General features: G+C 42.3%; 1 protein-coding gene across 1 annotated transcript in view; it reads left to right on the plus strand.

The window, feature by feature from the left end:
• Positions 1-24,562, plus strand: part of MICAL2 (microtubule associated monooxygenase, calponin and LIM domain containing 2) — a 184,245-nt gene that overhangs the window by 140,367 nt on the left and 19,316 nt on the right. Inside the window, exons 28-31 of the mRNA XM_074955066.1 lie at positions 2,865-2,939; positions 10,356-10,450; positions 12,305-13,673; positions 22,700-22,794. Coding sequence (XP_074811167.1) covers positions 2,865-2,939; positions 10,356-10,450; positions 12,305-13,673; positions 22,700-22,794 — 1,634 coding nt within the window. The remainder of the gene's footprint in view (positions 1-2,864; positions 2,940-10,355; positions 10,451-12,304; positions 13,674-22,699; positions 22,795-24,562) is intronic.

Consider the following 24,562-nt stretch of genomic DNA (forward strand, 5'->3'; position numbering starts at 1 on the left):
AACCTGCACAAATTTCCAAAAGATGAGCTTGGGAGCTTAAATTCATTACTCTGCTAGACACTAAAATCATGGACTGAAACAGACACTGTATTTATGGCTTATTACAACTATCTCTAATCCACTAACCCCCTCTTTTTTGTCCTATGACTTCAGAGGGGTTAACGGGTTAACCTAACCTGGAATGATCCCTTACAATATGTGCTAAACAATCTGTTCCACCTTGCATTTTGCGGTGTTGCTCGGAGTCCCTTTGCCAGACTTCAGGAACAGGCTCTGTGTAGCTTGATAGCTTGTCTCTCTCTCTCACCAGCAGAAGTCCAATAAAAGATATTACCTCACCCACCTTGTCTCAGCCTGAAATATCTGCAGTTAATGACATAGAATCTTTGACTGCAGTGTAAGTATGGGATCCAGAGGAGACGGAGCAAGAAACGGATCCAGAGGAGACGGAGCAAGAAACTGATCCAGCAGGTGTTTTCAATTGCCGATTAGACGATGCAGGCAGCAACCAATAACTTGTTTAGTTGCAGTGGCTGGATAGTAATCAGGATGGATTTGGGATATGAGAAACTTTTCTGCTGGGCTTAGCAAAAAAAAAAAAAAAAAAAGTTGTCAGAAGATGTTGAATAGGTAGATAAATTGTTAGAGGGAATAAGAAAAGAAAGCCATCGTTAAGATTAAAGGAGGTAGGAAAGAAGGATGGTATTAAACGAACCAGAGCACAAAACAGGAATGAAAGAGTGAGTGCCAAAATGTCAGGAAGTTTTTGCTGTTTCCCCCTGAGCTCTAACCTCCTAGCCTGTCTCTCCCCCGAGAACACCTTTCTACCAAAGGTCCCAGGCATAACCCCAGACACTGCTGAACTAGCCCCATTAATGTGTGGACTAGATATTTACTATTGCAAAGGTCTAGTTTTGTTTTGTTTTTGCTATTTTGACCAGATTTAACACTGTCCGGCCTCTGTGCAGACTATTGTAACCAGATTTATGAAGCTGCTTTTACTTTAGGCCTAGTCTGTGCTTTAATGTGTGTTCAGTTTTTAAAGTTAGAAGAGGATAAAATCTGCTAATGCTCCTGGATGTCATAATGTTGTTTCAACTTAATTTGTATATTTAAAATATGTGGATACGTTAAACAAAACAGTATTCATGGAATTCTTAACAGATTTTACTTTTAAATAAGAACACTGTACAGTATTGGCTGGGTTCTTTAATTTGCCTTCCCCTGCCCCACCTTCACTGTGTTCCAAGCTTCTGCTGCCTTTAATGGGAGGTTGCTGAGAGGAATACAATGTAGCATTAATTCCTCCCACTATTCCTTCTTGTGAAAGGGACTCTGCCAGCATGTGACATCGTGGCAGTGAACTCTCAGGGAAGTAATTTGATGGGATTTTTTTTGTTTGTTTTTTATTAAAAACATGCTTAATACAAAAGGCAAAGGATCTTGCATATCTAACTAGCTGTTTTAATAAAGAGTCCTTGTTTAATGCAACAATGAATCACAATGCATGCTACCAGAACATGTCCACATGTAATATAATGAGGGCAGTCCTCTCTCCCACTCCATTCTGTCCAAACTACTGCTTCTAAAGTCATCTTCCTCTGTCGTCCCTCTCTAGTCTATGTCTGACCCATCAGTCTTCATGTTCAGAGGAAACCTGCACAACACTTTCAAAAGACGAGCCTGGGAGCTTAAACTCATAACTCTGCTTGACACTAAGAATCAGGGACTGAATAGAGACACTGGATTTATGACTTATTAGAACAACCTGTAACCCACAAACCCCCTCTTTTTGTCATATGACTGCAGAGGGATTAACAGGCCACTCTACCATGAATGGTCCTCAAATACAAGGTACTACATACTGTCATCCCCCACCTGCATCTTTGCCCTCTGTCACCCCAATTTTCTCTTTCCCTTTGTCCCCTTCTTCCCCAGTATGCATGAGGTTATGTTCCTGACCTCTCTTTCTCTGTGTAGCTATGAGGTGGAGCCAACATTCTTTCTGGGATAAGCCGTCCGAAATTAAGTTTACTGCATTTTGTGTAACCCTATGCAAAGGTTAAATACTTTTTAAAAAATAAGCCACTGTTTGGACTCTGGGTTTTTTTTCTTTGGTGGTGAATATACCAGCAAATGAGTAAGAGAAACAGTGACCACACTAGACATGAACTGTGCAATACAAATGGGCTTCTGTGATGTAAACAATTTGGTAAAAGTTAACTAACGTGTGAAGGAGAATGCAAATAAAATAGTTTTAAGGATTGGCTTTGTGGTTAGCACTTGTTGGTGAGTGTTGCCCTCTATTGGCAAAAGTCTGTAGTTTTTTAAAGGAGCTGCTTGCACACCAGCTGCTCGGAGCAACTGGTTAAAAATCCGTTCTAATGATTTTACAGGACAAAAAATGCGCTGTAGCCAGTCCCATTACCTTACAATAGTGAGAATTATTTTCTCAGTGGTTCAGCATTAGGACACTCTGATGTAGGCACATCTGACACAGTACATGAGCCAGTAGGAATAAATCAGTCCCCATGGGAGGGAAGAAGAAAGGGCTGAGACAGTAACTGCCTCTCAGTTTAATTTGCACCAAGGTCTGTGCCTGGGGTAGGATTTTACTTCACCAAAAACATCAGCAAGAGGCAGATGCAGATGACTTGGAGGGCAGAAGCAGCAGGGCTCCAGAGAAGAGGGAATATGCACTGTGCACTCTGTCTGCTTCTTTCAGAATAAAATAATTACAATGTTCTGTACTGGTATTATGACTTTTACCATGTTTAAACTAGTTTTATACAAAGTCTAGTTTTGTAATAACTCTTTATATTTGCTTAGTTTGTTAACAATGTCTCTTTCCTATTTCTCTGAAGCACTACAAAGAGCCAATAGTTTCCACTCCTCTACGCTGAATAAATACCAGAATTGGAGAAGAAAAATTCAGTTTAGTAAGTACAGCCTTAGAATCAATTGAATTTTCTATTTGTACAGTGGCCTTTGGTTGTATTCCTCTTACTGAGAGGCTTGGTTAATTACCTTTTATGGTAGGAACTGGGTTAAAGTTGTATGTATTTGAGTCTTTCCTAATAATAAAAGAGGAAATGGAGATTTTAAAACCCCCAAAAATATAAAACAGACTCCCATCTTGTGTGATTGTTTCCTACATAGTGGATTATTCTACTGAACCATGTACTGTTATATCATCTAGTATGTATTATGACTCATTCTTTTGCAATTCCGGTACTCAAAGGATCAGTCATTAAACTTATATGGTGCTGGACTCTGGGCAGCCTTTAGCTGTATATATAGTCTAAATCGGGGGCGGGCAAACTTTTTGGCCTGAGGGCCACGTCGGGTTTCCGAAATTGTATGGAGGGCTGGTTAGGAAAGGCTGTGCCTCCCCAAACAGCCAGGCGTGGTCCAGCCCCCGCCCTCTATCCAACACCCCCCCCCCTGCTTCTCGCCCCCTGACAGCCTCCCCAGGACTCTTGCCCCATTCACCCCTCCCTGTCCCCGACCGTCCCCCATCCAACTCCCCTCATTCCTGACTGCTCTCCTCTCCCCCCCCCCAGCACTCCTGCCCCATCTAACCACCTCTTCTCCCTGCCCGCCCCCGGAACCCCTGCCCCTGACTGCCCCCCGCTGCCCTATCCAACCCCCCCCCTTCCTGACTGCCCCCCCACGACCCCTGCTTCCATTCAACCCCCCTATTCCCTGTCCTCTGACCGCCCCGACCCCTATCCACACCCCTGCTCCGACCACCACCCCAAACTCACCTGCCCTCTATCCAACTCCCCCCCCGCTCCCGTCCCCTTACTGCACTGCCTGGAGAACCGGTGGCTGGTGGTGCTGCAGCTGCGCCGCCCAGAGCACCAGGACAGGCAGCCGTGCCTCCCGGCCGGAGCCAGCCATGCCACCGCACGGCACAGAGCACCGGGTCAGGCAGCAGCTCTGCAGCTGCGTTGCTGGCAAGAGCTTGCAGCCCCGCCACCCAGAGCATTGTGCTGGTGGCACAGTGAGGCTGCGGGGAGGGGGAACAGCAGGGGAGGGGCCATGGGCTAGCCTCCCGGGTCAGGAGCTCAGGGGCCAGGCAGGAGGCTCCCGTGGGCTGGATGTGGCCTGCGGGCTGTAGTTTGCCCACCTCTGGTCTAAATGCTTGATGAGGAAAGCTCAGTGATCATTGTACAATCCCCTTTGAAGTTACATAGTTATGATTTAAGGCTGTGTTTTGTGTGTGTTGGTCTCCTTTGTCCACAGCCTCTCATGATTTACACTGATGAAATAGAAAAAGAAGGTTTTAAGGTAAGAGGTTTTAAGGCTTCTGGCTCAGAAGCAGTTTGGTGAGACATGGCTGAAGACCATCATCTCAAACTAGGGAAGGCTGTGATGAGTTGACATACATACAGCTGAGATTTGGAAGTGTGGCGTGAGCAGAGCATTGGAAATGGATAGGAAACCCCTGGAGGTGATGGAGGGCGGTGGTGATATGTTCCTATGGCGTGGCTGCAGCACTCTGATCAGAGGATTAGGAAAACCATGGAAGAGGGGTTTGAAGAAGGATTTCAGCATAGACAGGGTGAAGGTCGATGAGAGTAAGTTCTAACTATAACCCAGAGATAGCCATAAGGCAGACATACAGAAGAAAGAGATGATGAGGCAGGATGATTATATTTGGGATCAGGAGTATGCACAAGTGTAAATGTATTTGCTCTTGTCACATTGTTTTATGGCAAGTGAATCAGTAACACATGGAGTGAAATGAAACAAATGTTAGAGCCCAATCCTGCCAGGAGCTGAGCATCTCCTGGAAGAGCTGAGAGCCTTTAGCTCCCAATTAAACTCACCCCTGTGCAGAGTGCCAGCACAAGGTCTGTGCAATACTTGAGTCTCACATGAGTACGATTTTGAGTGAGTAAGTGGTACATATGCCCATTGTGCTGACCCTTTGCACAGGAGAGAATTTCACTCAAACTGGAAGGTATTTAGTGAGTGAAACAGGGACAAGGGGTTCTGTTAAACCAATTTTAAGGGATAAGAACAGCCATACTGGATCACACCAAAGGTCCATCTAGTTCAGTATCTTGTCTTCTGACAGTGGCCAATGCCAGGTGCTTCAGAGGGAATGCACGGAACAGGTAATCATCCAGTGATGGTTTACGTTGTTCTGTATTATTCTGTGCTCCATCATTCTGATGATTTCATCCCTTGCTTTTGTTTCTTTGTTATAAGTATTTTATGGCAGTTAGTTGTGGGGTTTTGTGGTTTGACTTATTAACTCTCTGTAATACAAAGGAAATTATAAAAAGTATTAGTGCAAACATGTTGCAGATACGTTCTCAGTTATATCACCGAGTACAGTGACTTGTTGGAAAGCAGTACAAGACAACTATTTACAATAACTTGTAATTCTCCAAACAAGAAGATCCCTCCCCCTACACTTTTTAGGGGTGCAAATTTGCTCGATGCTTCAAATACAATGGTGCACTCAACTAGATGGCAGTGGCTCCATGGCTACCTAATGATTTCTGTGCTCTTGTTTAGACTCCCAGTAGGTTCTATGCTTTTGAGCACCACCTGGTGAAAATATCCCCATGCACACAGGTGGAGCATTCCCAGTTAGATGGGAAGCTTTGCATATTTTACAGAATATCCTTTTGATAGCTAGTTAATGTAACCAAAGGAAGGAATACTGCACCAGCAGAGGAGCAAGGGAGAAGGGTACTACCTGGTCTTCCCCCAAAATAATTTCATTTCAGGAAGTCTGATCCAGCTCTATTCATGTCAATGGGAGTCTTTCCACTGACTTCAATGGAGGTTGGCTCAGGCCTGGGTTAGTTCCCAAGCGGCACTGGTGGCAAGAGGATTAATAGTAGAGTAACTCTTCCACGATCCAGTTCTGAACAAATGATTCTTCATACCCTATCCGTTAGTTAGCTTCCCCTTTTCTGCAACTAGTCTGCAGTGTGTGAGGCGTCTTCAGTTACCTCCCTAGATCAATAATTTTGGCACTGGAGTTTTGGTCTATTTATGAGAGGCATCATGTCTGAGCTTTAGCAATAATGGTAAATCAGCTTGAGTCCACCTACCTTCCCAAACTACTAAAGGATACATTCATGCCACAGGCAGGAAATCAGTTAGACCTGGATTTTAGAGAGACAAGGTGGGTGCGGTAATGTGTTTTATTGGACTGACTTCTGTTGGTGAGACCAACTTCTGCTTAAGTTTCAAAGCTTTATCCAGCCGTCAGAAAGGGCCTAGCTTCAGTGTGTAATGATGGTAGCACTTTGTCTGCTTTTAGCTGAGCTCCTTCCTAGATGTGGAGGTAGGTGCTGCCCCTCCCATTAGTACTCAAATGCTTGTTGCCTTCAGAGAATTCATAAAAACTAGTTATAAAACAAGTACAATCCCTGTTTCCCCGTAGAAGTCAGTATCCAGGTAGCCTCACACCTCACTGGCAAACCAGAATACTTGGCTTGGGGTCAGAAATATGCTTTTGAAAATTAGTAAAAAGCTTTCCTAGAAATAATCTTATGATTCTTACTTCACACATCTACCGGCCGGACTGCATGTCCTCTCCCATGTACCCCAGCCTCAGAGTATAGTTCCAGTTAGAAAGCTCCAGATATGTAAATATGGGAGTGTTGAAAAAACCTGAATAAAAAATAGTAATTAACCTGGTAGTCACTGGAAAGTGAACAAGTGGGAACAGCTGACCCTCATTCATAACCTGCCAGATGTAGAGGAATCTGGTTCTCAACCCATGGAATAGCTTGCATATCCCAGGAGAATAAACTGTCAAGATATTTCATGGTTCTGATAAGATAATTCCACCAAACAGGGGAGGTTAACAAATTGAAACATATTCCAGTCCTCCAAAGAAAGATTCATGACAAATGAATCACCAGCCCCTCCTGGGGGAAATTCAACAAGGCAACAATCAAATCTTGAATAGACCTTTCAGTTCACATCCTAGCCCAGCCTTCCATCTGGACAGATACCTTAGCTACCTGCACTAACTAGAAATACTAAGTCCTGTTATTGTGAGGGATTCACAAGCTTGTGACAGCTGCTGAGAAGTGACAGAGGTAGCTGAGGCAGGAAAAATATTCCTTGTCCCATGTTGACAAGAAAGTTGGGTCCAACTTACGGGTAGTGTGGACTGGGGCAGGAGGAACTCTGGCAACATCAGAGCGAGGGCTGCCATAATTTAAATTTAGATATATAAAGCCATGGTTATAAACTGCTGGAGGCTATCAGAGATCTACTCCCTTTCTAATACTTTCCACATAAGTCCTGGCTACCTTAAGACTTGGGACTGGCTTTGAAAGCATCCACAAAGAACTTTTTGGATTTATTCATGTTCTGCATCCATAGTTGACAAAAAAAAAGACTTAAAACAAAAACTGGCCTCAGTTGATCTTTGGTTTAAAAATCACAAAAGAAAAATGCTTAATCTAGGGTTTAAAAAAAAAAAAAAGAGAAAGAAAGAAAGAAAAGGGAAAAAAGCCAAGGGGCATTTCTTAATTCCAGCTCATTTTCAGCTTGTTCTCAATAAGCGCATTACCTGCTTAATTAAATTTTTGCCTATTAATTTTGCTTTTGCTTTATTAAACCCTCCTGTGTTCCTCTGGAAGGAGTCTCTAGAGGGAGCTAAAAGTCTTTTGAAAGGAAGCAGTGTAATTTATGAATTTGTCAAAACCTGAAGTATGCTGCTCCAATGAGTAGCAACATATTGTCAGCATACCCTGAGCACAAAATAAAGGCATTTGTCTGTCTCTAGGAACAGTGTGTGACTTCATTTCCTTTTATAATTTCCTACCTGGTTACAAGAATGTCACTCATCTCATAAAAATATCAGTCTCCTTTTCAGACTTGTTCCCTAACCATACATTGCTCATAAATTACTTAAAATATATGCAAAAAGAAAAGGAGTACTTGTGGCACCTTAGAGACTAACAAAATAAATTGGTTAGTCTCTAAGGTGCCACAAGTACTCCTTTTCTTTTTGCGAATACAGACTAACACGGCTGCTACTCTGAAACTTTAAAATATATGGTCTAAAAAGCCTATTTCAGATGGCTTCAAAGATCCAATGCAGGGAATTGCTCTTCTAAATCTTAAGACTTCTGTCTTTCAGCAGTGTGGATTTCCACACTTTTAACGTGTGATGTCTAAAACAGATTTCATTTTTACCACCTGAAGAATCTGGCTATATCCTAAGGGCTAAAGGGTCCTAGTCTGAAGGCTACTTGAACATAGTTATAGTCACACCGAATCCACTGAATTCTGGGGGAGTCCAGCTGGGAGTAACTTTACAGTGGGGTGTAGCTGTGTAGGATCCAGGGCCTTAGGGTCTAAGCCTATGACCTGTACTCCGCATTACAGTAGACCCTCGTGAAGGAACTGGATTTCCTCCAGTGCACTGAGCTGTAATACTTACATATGTTAATAAATGCCCCCATGTACTCTAAGCTGTACAGACATGAATGTTCTTCATTCACAAGTCTGTTGACAAACCTAATTTCATATTCTGCTGTTCGACTTCTGTGATCTGATGATGCCTATTTCAATAAACAACATATCTTGGGTTGCAGAGAACAAAAACATTTCCCCTCATTACACACTAAATAAAAGGCCCTCTGACAGCTGCTGCCTCTGTCCCCTGCTGTGATTAATTGGCACCTCCAGGAGCAACGCTCATCCTCTGTCAAGGAGGAGAAGAGCTGCTCCTGGATTCGACTGAGCAGAACCAGAGGCTCAGTGAGAAATAGTAGCAGGACTTGTTTAAGTGCCCCGTTGAGTCTTGGAGGGAAAATGAGCATTCTAAGTCTCCTCTTCTACCCAACAAAATATTCTCCCCAGTCATCTACTGTCCTGTAATTGTGTTCCTTGCTGTTGGCAGGTATGAGTTTATGTAGCTGTACCAAAGGAACCTGACACCACCAGAAGGGTACTTTCAAAGTATCAGAATCATGACAGTCATTTTCTAAAGGATAAACAAGAGCAACAGCATTGGATATAAGTGTTTCAGAAACTTTATCAGCAACATCAGATACAGGATCAATATGTATGCAGCTGTGATGAACTAAAACAAAAGAGGAAATAGGAATTATTTGTATTAAAGTAATGCCTAGAGGCCACAATTAGATCAAAGGCTCATGTGTATGAACAGTAAAAGGAAGCCCATGCCCCAGGGAGATTATTATCATCATTTATTATTTGTTCTGATGGAAGATAATGCATTTTGGAGAGGATTACAGGGAGTATGTTGTGAGGGGAACACTGGAAGAAAGAACAAAAGTGCTAGTTTGAACATTTCAAAAGTGAGCAACAGAGGCTAGCATTATGGGCTGATTGGAGGCGAGAGTGGAGTCTCGATAGTCAATGAGAGAGAATACATAGGGTGGGGATAGGTTGGAAAGGGCCTTGAAAGTAAAGACAAGTAGCTTATGTTTGATGTGATGACCTTAATGGAAAACTGATGGATTATCCTGACCCACATTATACATCCCTTATTTGGAAGCTTTGCCCTTATACAGTGTTCTAGCAGCTCCTAGTAGTGCCACTATGTTTAAGACGGCATCAGCATTTGCATTATACTTTTATTTTATCCAGCTATAAAATACTTTCCAAAACTTGGCATGTCATTTGTTGGGGGCGGGGGACGCGCACGCATGCACATAATATATTCTTTTTTGCCAAAAATAGGTTTATTAGGCTGCATTTTGTACACTTGTAAATATTAAAGTGCACAGTGAGATGGCTATCCTGCAATTGATTGCATGCAGGCACAAATGACTTTCACCATGTCTAATTTGCCCATGCTTGCTGATTCAGGGTCTTAAACAATCGACGTCTATGGCTCCAGAGTAGCCCTTCAGTGTGTAGTACTATTGACTGGCTGATAATAGGGACTGGGATTGTTTTTAGCCTTACCTTCCAACCATACTTCTCAATTCTTCCTTGTTACAATGGACGTGCCTCGTTTAAGGCATGCATTTTCCTCCACCTCAGAGAGCTCTTGTCCTGAGTGTTCAAAAGTGATTAGTGATTGTTATACCTCAATTTTTAGGGAGCTTCAAGATGTCAAAAAAGTGCTGATTTTTTTCAGAAATGCTGAGCCTTTAAGATGTTTTAAGTTGAGCAATGAAGAACTGAGGGCCATTTTTTGAAAATTTTGATAGAGTGTATATGCACCTCTGCTCCTACATGCATGTGCACACAGCGTGGGTATATAAACGTTGCCATTTAGATGAAATCTTTGGAGAATCTTGGACTTCATCTTACTGCACTTCTTTAATTGCAAGTTTTATTTAGGTCAAAGTAGTTTGAGTAAAATGTACAATCTTGTTTTCCTTTGACAGATTTCCCTCTACTGTACAGCAAGAAAGCTGGGCTTCATTCACAGGAGAGCTCTGCCAGATCTCAGAGTGCTCTTGAAGATGTATCCCAATCACAGGTATGAAGGAAAACTCTTGTTAGTAAAACAGAGGCAACAAAACAGTTATGTCTGTCTCTCTCTCTCTAAGATACTTCTATGGCTCCCATTACTGTGCTATCTGAGCTATCTTTTAAACACTCTTTTTCTCTGAGCATCCCTGCGAGGTAGGGAAGTACTGTTACCCCCATTTTACAGATGGTAAACTGAGGCACAGAGGCTAAGGGTAAATTTTTTTTCAAAAGCACCTGAGAGGATGTCTACACAGCATTTTGGATTGAGCCTCCCAGCCTGGGTCGATAGACTCGGTCTAGCAGGGCTTGAGCGAATGCTCCAAAAACAGCTGTGTAGAAAGTGATTTGAAGTAGTAGCTTGAGCTGGAGCTTGGGGTCCATGTCTGAGTCTATTGATCTCGGCTGGGAGGCTCACTCCAAAATGCTGTGTAGATGAAACCTACGTGACTTGGGCACTTAAGTCCTATTGTCTTTCAGTGGGTCTCGGGCACCTAGATTACTTAGTGACTTATGAAAAATTTACCATATGCAACTTGCCCAAGGTCATACAGGTAGTCTGTAGTACAGTAGCGACTTGAACTCATGTCTCCCAAGTCCTAGGTTAGTGTCCTAACCACTGGACTATTAGTTAAGCGTGACTTAGAACAATAGTTTACCTCAAGGTTTTGTCATAAGATTTAGAGCCTTCCATATCTATGGTACTAGTTCAAACGCAATCCGGGACAGGGACTGAGCATTGCCTGGGGGCTGATCAGTAAAATGCTCTTGGTGATCTTATTTCAGATAACAGCAGAAATGTCTCCACATTATAAACCTCTACTGCCATAACCAGTACTAACGGTCATTCCTGTTAAAAGTCTGAGCAGAGTGGATTGAATGGGCATATTTATTTATTGGCATTTCTATGGCAGTCATCACTGTAATATCTGAGGTCCTCACAGATGTTAATTTAGCCTTCAAAACACTACTGTGAGTCGGTAATAATAATTATTGCTCCCATTTTACAGATGGGAAAATGAGGCACAGGAAAGGTTAATGACTTGCCCAAACTCACATGGGACTGAGGTGGGAATAGAAACCCAGATCTCCTGACTATCCAGTCCTGTGCCTTAACCACAAGGAACATCTTTCATCCTCAAAGCATGGAGAATGACATTCTTCACTTCTAAAAGAAAACCTCCAGGTTAGGGTTTGGGCACATTGGCTGGACAATGTAGAAATCTTGCAATGGTACCGTCTGAATTGCAGGTACACTGAAGGTTTCAGTATCCAGAACTGTAACTCTGACACAATTTATACGTCCATTTAATAGTGTGTCAATCTATCATCTTGCATTTCCCATTTGTTGCTGGATTGCTTCAGTCATTCCTGGCTGCACTACACAAAAAACAGTGCAATATTTCTGAATTAGCTAGATAAGCTGCGTCACCGTGTTCTGTGTTTGCTTTAAACTGTGCAGCTGAAATATACAGAAGAGGAGGGTAGGTCATCTTTTGTTTATAGTCCTGTAGTCTGGAGAGATTCTTTCCAAGAAAAATACTGAAGGAAGGACTACTTGAGAGTAAAGATAGCATCCACTCTCAGTATAGGTTAACTTTAGGCCAATTTAGAGTACCAATTTACAATGCTGTTCTCAATCCTAGATTACAAAAATGTAGCACTTGGGAAAGGGAAAATAGAAGACAGGTATTTCTTCTTACGGGATGTTTTTGTGTGTGTGCGCATGCACATGTACCTGTACATATTCAGCTTTATTTGGGACAGTATATTTTGGCATGATTTATTTTAAAATTCTGCATAAATAAAAATGATTAGCTATATTTTCTACCACTTAAATAACCATTTCAAACACTCCATACAGTTGACATCTCTTAGCAAACCACCAGAAATTGCAAGAGGACTTTTCAAACACTACATCCCAGTGTTTCAAAGAAAGCCAAAAGCCAAAGAGACACCTGAAGAAATCCGTCTATATGTGCCCCATCACCCACTTCAGAACAGTACTACTGGATCTCCATTGATGCATTCTGGAAATGTTACTTCAGTTGCTAATGTATATAAGCATAAAGATGAAAATGATAACAATGAGGAATATAATGTAAATAACTTGCATGAGAGTGAAGAATGTACCACCAGAACAGGGGCCTTCAACAGAAAAATTATAGATTTGTCCTATCTAGACACAGAAAAAAAAGATGAAAGAAATCCAAGACAGCTGAAAGAACAGCCTGACCTAGAAATAAATGAAATAAAAAAACGAATAAGGAACAAATTAATGCTTGGTACAGAGCAGCAATCCAAATTACTTGATTTGAAGAAGGCAGATCTAGGTGGAACAAAACCAGAACATCAAAGCCAAGGAATGCTGGAAATTTCAGAATGGAAGGATGTTGATGGTAATAGGAGAAAAAACATATTCAACCAATCCAGTCTTTCTGTGCCTCTTCCACTTGCAAATGATGCTTTGCCAACTTCGTCAGACACAAAAGATATTCCAAAGAGTCCAGACAGTTTTGTAGAAGAACATCTGTCTAGCCGACCGAAATCACCATTGAAACTAATTGCCAGTGCAATAAAGAGATCCATTCTAGAACCTCTTGTCTCTCATCCAGAAAGCATAAAAAAGAGCCCAGACAGTAAAGCCAACCCTACTTCAGAACACACCTTTTTCAGTCCCCTTAATACTTTTGGCCACTCTGTATGTTTAAGGAACAATAACGGTAATAGAGAACATGACCGACAACCACAAGAATCTAATGTACTGGAAACTAGAAGCTCAGTCATAAACCCACCTAGTCTTTCCTGCAGTCTTGAAGAGAAATCTTCATGTGATTCCACAGAGGTCGTATTTCCGGTTTCCAGTTTGCACACAGGTCCTTCCAAAGCTGCTGTTAAGCCTGAACATTCATCTGGTGCGAAGATGGAGGATGTACCCAGACTCCTAGAAAAGTTTACTCTTAAAGAGACTTCACTGAGGTCTTCCACTGATGACTTATGTATTTGTAACCAGAAGAACCTTCTTTTTTCATCTCTAAGGCTCAAGAACAAAACTTCTGAGGACATCCTTGGAGATCCTGAACAAATGAATGATATCTGCTCGCTCTTTAGTAACTTGAGGAATAAAGTCAATGAAAGGGAAAAGAACGATTCCTTAAAGTCATCTATGACCTTCATTAACAACTTTTCCCCAGAAAAAGTGCTAAATAATACTTCCACTGATGAGGACTCAGGTAAATAGGATTATTCACTTTAAATAATACAATTTAAGTTTAATATATATATGCATTAATTGTAAACAATTTCTTTGCCTTTTATTTTGTGTGTGTTTATTTTGAAGTTATGCTACTTAAGTAAAATTTAAGTAACTTTAATTTTAATTAAGAATATTGATTAAAACTTGGAAGATGATTGAAGCATTTAACAGGAGAAAAACGTACTGCTAAGCAGGGATCAGAGGTCCAGGCTGAAGTCTGGTTCTCTTTGGGTTCAGACATGACTGTGATAAGCGCAGTTGTAAATACTGAGATAGAAAGACAAATGGGATGGAAAATTCTGTAGAGCCTACCTGAGGAGTAATGGTTGTCATGATGTTAAATGTTCTGATGGAGGACGGATAAAGTAGGCAAAGTTAAAAGCCTAGGAGAGGAGAGCAGAAGATTCCACTGTGGTAAAGGGGGAAAATACCCCAGTTATTTATGTGAACCCATGGCCTGACTGTTACTGGTATTGAATGATATCAACCTAGTTAAGAACATAGGGATTTCCATACTGGAACAGACTTAGGGTCTGTTTAGTCCAGTATCCTGTCTATGACAGTGGCTGGCACCAGACACTTCAGGAAAAGATGTAAGAAATCCACAGTGGGTAATTATGAAGTTATCTGCCTATAGGGGAAGCTTTTTTCTAATCCTCAACCTCATTTGAATGTTGTCTTTTTCCCTGAAGAATGAAAGCTTGAGTTCCATGAGTATATTATATGTTGTGTAAAAAGCACTGGCTCTTATTAGTGTTAAAGTTTTTGCTTTTCAATGTTGTTAAATGTCCCTCTGCTCTTGTGGTATGAGAGACGGTAAACATTAGCACCTGATTCACAGTCTTTACACCATTCATTATTTTGCTACTCTAGTCACTGATTATGAATAAGGCTATGGTTTTGGGAGGTCATGGAATGCATGACTTCCAAAGACCTCCATGACTTCAGCCCTGGCGACTGGGAGCTGCAGGGTCCCACTGCCTCCTGCAGTGGCAGGGTGGTGTGAGGTACCCATCTCGCCCGGCTTGAGGCAGCAGGCCCCCAAGCTCTCAGCCGCCATGGGCAGTGGGGGTACCCTGCAGCTCCTGGCCTGACAGACAGGTGAATACTGGCCACTCCCTGCCATGGGGCAAGGGAACCCTGGAGCTCTGAGCCCCCACCAGTGGTGGAGGCCCCAGAGCCCCCAGCTCCACAACTGCGCAGTCCCTTCCCATTTTATCATGGATATATTTAAAGTAAAAGTCAGGGACAGGTCACGGGCTTCCGTGAATTTTTCTTTATTGCTTTATTTATTCTTTATTATTCTTTATTGTGATTTAAACATATCCAGTGTGAGAAATGACTCTGAACTTACATGCGTGGATCAGAGGAACTGGTGCAAAAAATGGAAGTACAGTTAAACAAATCAATGTTTTATTTAAAAATTAATTGTGCTTGCAATAACGGCCTCATTAGGATCCAGAAACTTGATGGTACCATTGCATTTCACTGCTGTTCAAAGAGACAAAAGTTCAGCTGTAGGTTTGAATCTGTTGTCACTAAGGAAAGTTGAGCAGGTTGGGAACTTGATGATGATGATAGTATTTTGGAAGCTGGGTTAGCTGCATTGCTCTCAGGCTACTGGAGCACATTCACTTACGTTGTTAGTTTTGGTTAAGCTTCCACCCTTTTCCCGCTGTGCTTATTTAGAAGCAAAATGACTGAGCAGACACCATTTCAACTGGGAGAAATAATAGCATGAGGGAAGGATATGGCAAAGTTCTGACATTATTGCACCAAGACCATGATCTTGAGTGCCTGTTTAAGGGGCACTTGCAATATAAACAACCCCAACTTTTCTCAGTTCTTTTATTATGGTTCTTGTCCACATGTTATCCCCTGCCTTAACGCACTGAGTCTAAAATAAAAATTTTACAAGACGACTGAGTTTTCCAAAATGTACAAGACTACAGCAATGTAAACATTCCAGTTATGGCCTCAGAAGTGATATGAGGTTTCTTTAAAACTAGGACGAGAGAGAGAGAGACTATAGCTACAGTACTATGTATTGATTAGATGTGGTCTCAACATAGCAATAAATATTGGGAGTTGACCCTTCTTGAAAGACAGCTTTGCTTTTAGCACATTAAAATTCTCTTTGCATTTCATGTGTTCTCCTTGGAAGTACATCATGATTTAACTAAGTTTGAAATGTAAACCAACTGAATCCATAAAATTCATTTTGATCCGAACCTGCTTTATTTTGTTAAAACTGATCCAATGTTTAAATAGTTTCAGCAAAGGGCTAAATTCTGACAGGTCTTGAATCACATTGAAGTCAGGATTTGGTCTTAGATCATCTCCTACTCATGGAAAGTAAGAACCAAGGCTAGAAGTAAGGAAAAACCCTCCCAAATATTCCCCTTTTAAAATACAAGAAGAAAACAACTTTATGATTGGGGTGGCTCCTCTGTGCAGAATCAGTTTCACCCTAAGCCCGGTGACCACTGAAGATCCCTTTAATTTCTAAAATAAAGCTTAAGAGAGAGTCAGGTGGTTCAGAGGCTTTGTACTTGCCCTCTGCTTAGCAGTGAATTTCACCCTTAGTGGGCTCTCAAGCACTGAAATCTTTCAGTGTGTTCTCAGTGCTCCAGCACTACTGTGGAACTATTCTGACATAGTGATGGAGTTGAAAGAGCAGTCTGGGTCCTTGCATACAAATGAATATACTAAGTATCCCAGTATTCTTTGGAAATCTTATCTCCAGTGCTACACCAGTTAATCACTTTTGAACTTCATAGCTTTTACACATCAGGTAACCAGTATGGGAATTGTTTGTCTGCCCCTCTCACAATCAAGTCCTTAGTGTAAACACTTAGGATTCTTTCTATTCATACTAGCCATTGGGATGACTATTGGAACATTCCATGCAGCAGGGACAGTCCTTATTGTAAGCAGATCTACTTAATAGACCCCTGATGCAAGAAAGCTTTTTGTCAGATTCTGTCCTACTCACTGCAACTGTTACACTGAAACAAGACATGTTTACCACACACAGGCCTCATTTGTAAGTCCCTAAGATAGCAAAGGGTATTCATGGGTTAACGGAGTGCACTCACCTCTTGTGAGCGCCCCTACGGCTGAGTGCATATGTCTGCACACATACACACTCTCTGATTGTCCTTCCTCTGGGATAAAGCAGTGCCCCAGGACTCCCTCCCTGGAGACAATGTCTTCACCCTCTTGGGGCTGCCTGGCTACAGCTCTGTAGTTCAGTTCCCCCTTTGGGGTGCCTCACTGTCCAGGCCACATCTTCCCAGTGGCTAATGGGAGGTGGGGAGGGGACCTGGGCCTGCCCACTACTTCGGGTCCCAGCCCAGGGACCCTGTAGATCACAGCCATCTGCTGTATCCTTTTAACTAATTCCCTAGGCCACTTCCCCATGGCCCCGCGCCATCTTCAACCTTACCTCCGGGCCTTGCCCTAATGGAGTCCCAGCAACCAGACTAGGGCTCCTTCTCGCTCTCCCAAGCGTCTGGCACCACTTTCCTGTCCAGAGTTCTGTAGTTCTGTCAGCTAGCCACACCATCCACATTTCTACAGCTCCAGCAGGGAGCTGAACTCCCTCTGGCCCAGCAGCTCTTCATATACTTGGCTGCTGGGCCCTGATTGGCTGTGTCCCCCCACAGCCACTCTAGGCAGCTTGGAGGACCCTCTCCACTGCCCATTTTTGGGGGTGGGGTGTGGTAGGGCCACAAGGATTCCAGCAGGGGGCCTCAGAGGATCTGGTATACCCCGTCACAGTGGGATTCAAGAGAATCAAGTGCAAACATTATTTTTCAACAAGTTGAGGTGTCACAGACCGCTCCACCTGGATGTGACAGACATTCCAGCTTTATGAAGAAATCACAGTATTAAAATACAAGCAGGTCTTGAGTTTTATTGGGAAGCACCCGTTTATATTTAGAATGAGGAGCTGAGAAAGCCTTGGTGGTGGGAACGAACCATGGTCAGTCCAAAGTTGCTCTTTTTGCTATAGTGTGTGTGTGTGATATTTTGACTGTGAGATATGTACCAAAGCAGTGTCAAGAATTAAAAGGTCTACTTTCAATTAAAAGGTGCATTCTTGAGACTCAGTGTTCACTTCTTGGTAGCCATGAAGAACTGGGGAATACTTCAGCGTGGGATAAGTGAGAGGAATTACTTAGTCTAAGTGACTGCTGACTGTTCTATCAGAGAATTGTTATTACAATATAGGGCTGAAACTTTTGGCACTCTAACAACAGTAGCAGAAAAATCTATAATGAGATGTACTGTGAATAATGGTTCTCAAGTAACTAATTGACAGACAATAAGTTTAGGACTTTAGAAGGGAGAAGGTCTCTCAGGACTTGATTTATACGGCTTGTCACTAAACAGGATGTAACAATTCACTTGACAAGCAATCAGGGTGTGTTACTTACTGATTTGTGTGTTAAATTACCAGGATTTTATCCCTTTCTGTTTGAGATACTTACATGGCCCCAGTCAGTGTGTCACATCTGAGCACGTGTTAATATATTTATCCTCACAACACTCGTGTCGGGTAGGACAATGCTATTATCCCCATTTTCTACAGATGGGGAACTAAGGCTCAGAGACCAAATGACTTGCCCAAGATCACACAGGAAGCCTTTGGCAGAGCAGGAATTTGGATCTGAATAGCAAAGTCCCACGTTAGCACAGTAACCACTGGACCATCCTTCCTCTCTGTCGTCCTTCTTTTCCATCACCTACTGCTCAGTTCCAATCCCTGATTGGTTTTGTTGATTTGGCGCCCTGTGACTTGTATGTTAGGTGATGGATTACGTAGGTTTTCTCTGAAAAAAAGTGGTACTGATTAGCTGCAGCAACCTTCTAAAATATGCAGTGGCAGACACTCCTTCAGAAAGCTAATGTATTGATATGGCACTCTTTTCTGTAAGATATTTAGTCCCTGCGCTCTCTGTCTATACTGCTGTCATTACAGTGATAACTGCACATCCTTAGGAGAGGCTGAGATGATTAGCCACATGCCGGGTAATCTGCTTTTAGTGTTCCCCTCCCAAACTTCCCATCCAACCCCATCCCACCACATTTTGAAGTTGAGCATATGCCAACTTTCCTTATTTGCACGGAAGATTTCTGATTTCCTGAGGGGAATCACTTCCCTATACCTAAATATTATGGGTGAGATTTTCAAAGGCACTCTGCTTTGACCCAGCTGCTCCCATTGACTTCAGTGGAAACAGAGTTGGTCAATGCTGAGTGCTATTGAAAAATCTTACCTATAGGATTACCAGTGTGTGGGGAACTGGCCAGTGAAGAAGAAATCATCTCTGTGTAGTTTATCTTGTACATGATGATATCGCACAAGTGGCTGCATTGGGATATTGAGTCTTCAGCATTAAAAACGGATGTTTTCTCACAATAATCATATCATAAAGCATCTTTTGTGATAGTGTCAAATTCACACAACACAAACGGCTACTGAACCTCTTGGATTTGTCCGTTGTAAATCAGGTATGCTGGCAAGTTCTCCCCAGTCAAGCTGGTCTCTCACCTAAGTGAAGACTCCTGGTGTCGTAACATCCTCTTGGAGTGGGTAGGGGAGAGTGATCCCGGCGTCTCCATCAGAGTCTGTTCTAGGGCCCAATGGTGGGCAGCTACACCAAACACCATGGGGTGCTAAGCTGCTGCCCCCAATATCCTAGACCACTTTTTACTACAGTCTCCTTCTGCTTCCCAGAGTAAATCATTTCAATCAAGGTTCTGACCCACACACTCAGTCACGTACCTCTATTTGGTAGGTTTGCATAGATCTGTGTTGTCAGGTCTTAGCCAATGAGCTCCTGGGCAGTACTTTCCCCTCAGAGCAGCCACCTGCTCCCTTCTGCTGCCTGCCTCTGAACTGTTCTGCTCCCCTTTTGTGCTTCCAGTTTGTGCAGGCTATGCAGGTGTGGCTGGGCAGGGCCACCTGGGCCCAGAGCTGTTCCTTAACCCCTTGCTCCCCAATGTGGGCTTCACATACCCCATCACACCTGGGCAAGTCATTCTACATGCCTCCATTTCTCCATCTGTAAAATGGGGATATTCATAAATACCATAAAGTGCATTAAGATCTATGGGGGAAAAAACTATAGAAATGCTCAATATTTTTCATTGTGCACAGGATGACATATTAAACACATTATCACCACTAATTGTGGCTGAGTATTTTTATTTGACCTAAATACCTTTCTGCCTTCAGAAGCCCTGATCAAGCACTTTTCCATGAAGGGCATTGCTAGTTATTAATTAGTTGCCTGGTGTCTCCTAACAATGCTTATACAATGTCCCTCGAAAGACTGGACTTTTTACAGACCATTAAATTGGTTTCTGAAGCAGAATAAGAGACAGATGCCTGACATTCCAGAATATATAAGGTGACAGGCACTGTTGGGACTATACTATTAATCCATTTTATGTGAGGACACTGACTTCTTCACCCTCTTGTGATGGCCCTTGTCCTAAACCCTTAGGGAAGTGAATGACTCTGCCTCTGTTCCAAAAAGGCAAACAACTCCCCAGTCAGAGTCCCTTGAGAAGGAGACAGGTGCTCTTGTATCAGAGAAGGCTGTTTATCCTCTACACCTGGTAACACTTTTTAATTATTGATGTAACTCAGAGGGGGACAGAGCAAGGCAATAATTTATTCCCACTGAAGAAAGACAAAAGGGAACATGTAGTTGATTGTGTTACCAACCCCACCAGAAAATTCTGTAAAGCTTAAAAATTTGCATTTTATGGAATTTTATTTCAATGACAATGTGATCAGAAGACAGGTACTGGAGGTATTTGGTGAAAAACAAAATCAAGAGAGATGATATTTGAATGAGTTAAACCAAAAGAAACATGACTGCGAGCCAGAACCCAGCCCCTAATTAATTTCTTTTTACCCATTCTGACAGCGTAAAGGCTGTCTTAAAGAATTTCCCTGTATAACAGAAAGCTGGCATAACTGGCTGTACATCATCCGCTGCTGGCCCTACAGTGTTGCAGACATGCTGAGGTAGTGGTGACCTTTCTGTACACCGACAATTGTGATCAGCTGATCAGCCCCCAAAAGGGCTATTCCAGCAGGTGCAAGTTAGAGCCACTCTGACTTGCACCCTGTCCTCTGCTCTAAAGACGGGGTCGGGAGTGGAAAGCTCCACATTGTTCCCATATGTATAGGTCAGGCACACTTGGGGATCTGGCCCTGTGTCTTTCAGAACGCTGACTGAAGTGGCTTCTTGAGTCTAGACAGCTCCTCTTTTTATGAGTAACTGTTTTTCTTGAGTGTGTAGCTCCTAGAAATCTTATGAGAACCAATTCTGCTCTCAATTAGACCCTTCTAAGCCTGCAACTTCATGAAGGTCAGTGGTTTGGTGTGAAGTCAACAGAGTTATTCCATGATTAAGTTGATGTAATTGAGGCTATGTCTACACTAGAGAGCTTACAGCAGTATGACTGTACCGATGTAGCTGCACCCCTGTAAGATCTCTTGTGTAGCTGCTCTATGCTGACAAGAGAGAGCTCTCCCATCAATATAATTAAACCACCCCCAATGAGCTGTGGGAGAAGCTCTTCCAATGACATAGCATTTTGCACACTGCCACTTATGCCAGGGTAATTTAAGTTGCTGGGGGGTGGTGTGTTTTTTCCACACCCTGAGAGACATAAGTTTTGCCGACCTAAGTAGTAGTGTACACATGGCCTTACTGAGAGCAGAATTTGGCCCTCTGTTGTTGTGCTTGCTACCATTTAGTTACTTTTCTGGAATGAACATGTTTCAGTGACTCCAATTTTTAAAGTCTTTTTTGAGACTAAATTAATTCTGCTTTTGCAGGGTTTGGATTCACAGTGAAACAAATGAGAAAAGGAAGGAAACTTACAGTGAGGGGAATGGGAAGTGATCATATTCCAAATAAAACTTGCATCCATATACTGGATTATAGCAAATCAACAGTTACCTGGCAAACGCTAAGCAAGAAGTCATTGATCACTTTACATTGTGTGTACTCCCAAGATGCAGTCCATCCAGATGTTAATCATTAACCCTGCAGCAGGTTGAAGTGTGGAGACAGATGTTCCTGGAGCAGTTTTATTTTCTTAAACAAAGAGAATAAAGATATGAATTAGACAAATAAATTGAGAAGAACAAAACAGCCAGCTAGAACAAGACTCTGGTGAAATGGGTATAATAAAATTGTTGTAGTTAAATATACATTAATTTGTATTCCTGAATGTATGTTTTTCCCAATGATATCATTTGAATTTCCCTCATAGAGTATATTGTTGTGATGTATGGATTTTCCTGACTTATTATGGCATTTTAATCAACAGTTCAATGATGTGATAATATTCTTAAGAAAGAAAAATACAAGTGACATTTGTTTAGACATAATTAATGAAATATTTATATTGCATGAGACTATGTGATAAAGCCTTGTTCTCTTAGTCCATTTGCTTCTGATTACATTTGTGATTTTTTTATATGACCAGACATTCTGACGCCAGCCATTTTACACTGAGCAGATGTCATGTAGTAAAAATGGGTGCCAGATGCTAGAAGCCACAAGGGTAATTTGTTTAAGAGCTGGCTCAGACTTTTTGCATTCAATTACACCGCATGGTGAGCCTTACACAATCATTTAAGTAATATGGCTAACTTCAGATATGCCTTTTAATAACAAATTTCATTTCTGAATGCATTTTGAGCATCATGCTACATAGATGGTGTTTAAGGAATTAATTGATTGATACATAATACTGCTATGTTTAAAAAAGAATTCCAAATAACAAGCAGCAAAGGCCTTGGACACTGGCCAAAAATTTAATTAACACGATCAGCCAAATTTCCAAATTGCCTTTAGGTGCAACCTAATAAAGCTCAGGGCAGGTGCACTATGCAAGTGGCTAGGGTGAATGTCCATATGTCTCAGGGGAGAATACTTCCTGCTTCACTTTGTTCCTGCATTTTAGGCTCTGAACACCTATCTGTCAAAAAACAAGTGACTGCATCTTATTCTTCTTCCTCTGATGGTGAATTTGAACACAAGCCTTCAATAGCACTCAAGGTAACCTTTACTTAGAAACAAAAAGAAACTTTCACTGTTGAATTATACTTAAGATTTGTGTGATTTTGATTTTAAAATGGAACAGTTGGGGCGGGGGGGGGAGGTTGACATGCAAACCTAGCATTGTAATATATAACGGATTGAACCACATCAGGTCTCTTTCCAAAAAACAGGTACCAGAATTTCTTTACCTGTCAGAACCGTCCCCCCACCCCCCACAGGTTATAAGAACTTTGACAGAGATGGATTTAATTTGAATAACAGACGTGCTTAACATAAACCACTTTGAAGCTGCATTTCTTAAGTGGTTTTAATACGTAGCCCAACAAACAAACCATTGAAAAAATTAAAACGAACAGATGCAGATTTCTCTTGGGGAAACACCACTTCATTTAAAAAGAACTACAGGCAGATTGCATGGAAAATGTTATATTTATTCTAATCAGAAATATTAAATGAGCCATGCAGACCCATCATGAAATTATACCCCCGAAATGCTTCCTGTATACTGGGCTCAGCTAGGTCTAGCTGTGTTTCGGTATCTAGTAGGAAATAAGAGAGCTAAAATACCAATGAGATTTTGATCTTCAACTCTTACTTGAAGAGAGAGAGATTCTGTAGGCTGAATGGCTCATCAGAGACTTGTTTACCCTTTCTCTGAAAGTGGAGGGGCATCAGTAAGTAGCATCAGTAGATGGCCTAACCAGAAAGGTTGCTTGGATTAGGAGGTGGCATTGTGAGTTGTTGGTTTGTTTTTTTAATTAGACAAGTTAATGTTTGTAGTGCAACCCACATACCTTCTGGGTGTGGTGTTCTGTCCCATCTAGTGGCACCGAGACCACTTAAAGAGAGTTAAATGAGTCTGCTCTACAGCCTGAGCTAATAACCAGTTGGCTTTTAGCTCATGCTGTAGAGGCTCATATACTAAGCTCCAGAGGTCCCTAGTTCGATCCCGCCCGCCAACAAGCGGGGTCTGTCGGTGTTACAAGTGGGGGTTCGTCTGGCATTTCAGCTGGGAAGTCTTTGAAGCTCGGGACACACTTCCTCAGCTAGGGGAAGTATGTAACCCACACACCTTCTGGGTGTGTGTTCTGTGCCATCTAGCGGCACTGAGACCACAGACAGAGAGAGAGAGAGATGAAATTAGTCTGCTCTATAGCCTTAGCTAATAGCCAGCTGGCTTTTAGCTTATGCTGTGGAGGCTCATGTACTAAGCTTCAGAGGTCATAGAATCATAGAATATCAGGGTTGGAAGAGACTTCAGGAGGTCATCTAGTCCAACCCCCTGCTCAAAGCAGAACCAATCCCCAACTAAATCATCCCAGCCAGGGCTTTGTCAAGCCTGACCTTAAAAACCTCTAAGGAAGGAGATTCGACCACCTCCCTAGGTAACCGATTCCAGCGCTTCAGTGAAAAAGTTTTCCCTAATATCCAACCTAAACCTCCCCCACTGCACCTTGAGACCATTACTCCTTGTTCTGTCATCTGCCATCACTGAGAATAGTCTAGATCCATCCTCTTTGGAACCCCCTTCCAGGTAGTTGAAAGCAGCTATCAAATCCCCCCTCATTCTTCTCTTCTGCAGACTAAATAATCCAAGTTCCCTCAACCTCTCCTCATAAGTCATGTGTTCCAGCCCCCTAATCATTTTTGTTGCCCTCTGCTGGACCCTTTCCAATTTTTCGACATCCTTCTTGTAATGTGGGGCCCAAAACTGGACACAGTACTCCAGATGAGGCCTCACCAATGCCGAATAGCAGGGAATGAT

This window comes from Natator depressus, chromosome 6 (genome assembly GCF_965152275.1).
Source record: "Natator depressus isolate rNatDep1 chromosome 6, rNatDep2.hap1, whole genome shotgun sequence".
In the NCBI taxonomy this organism is placed as follows: domain Eukaryota; kingdom Metazoa; phylum Chordata; order Testudines; family Cheloniidae; genus Natator; species Natator depressus.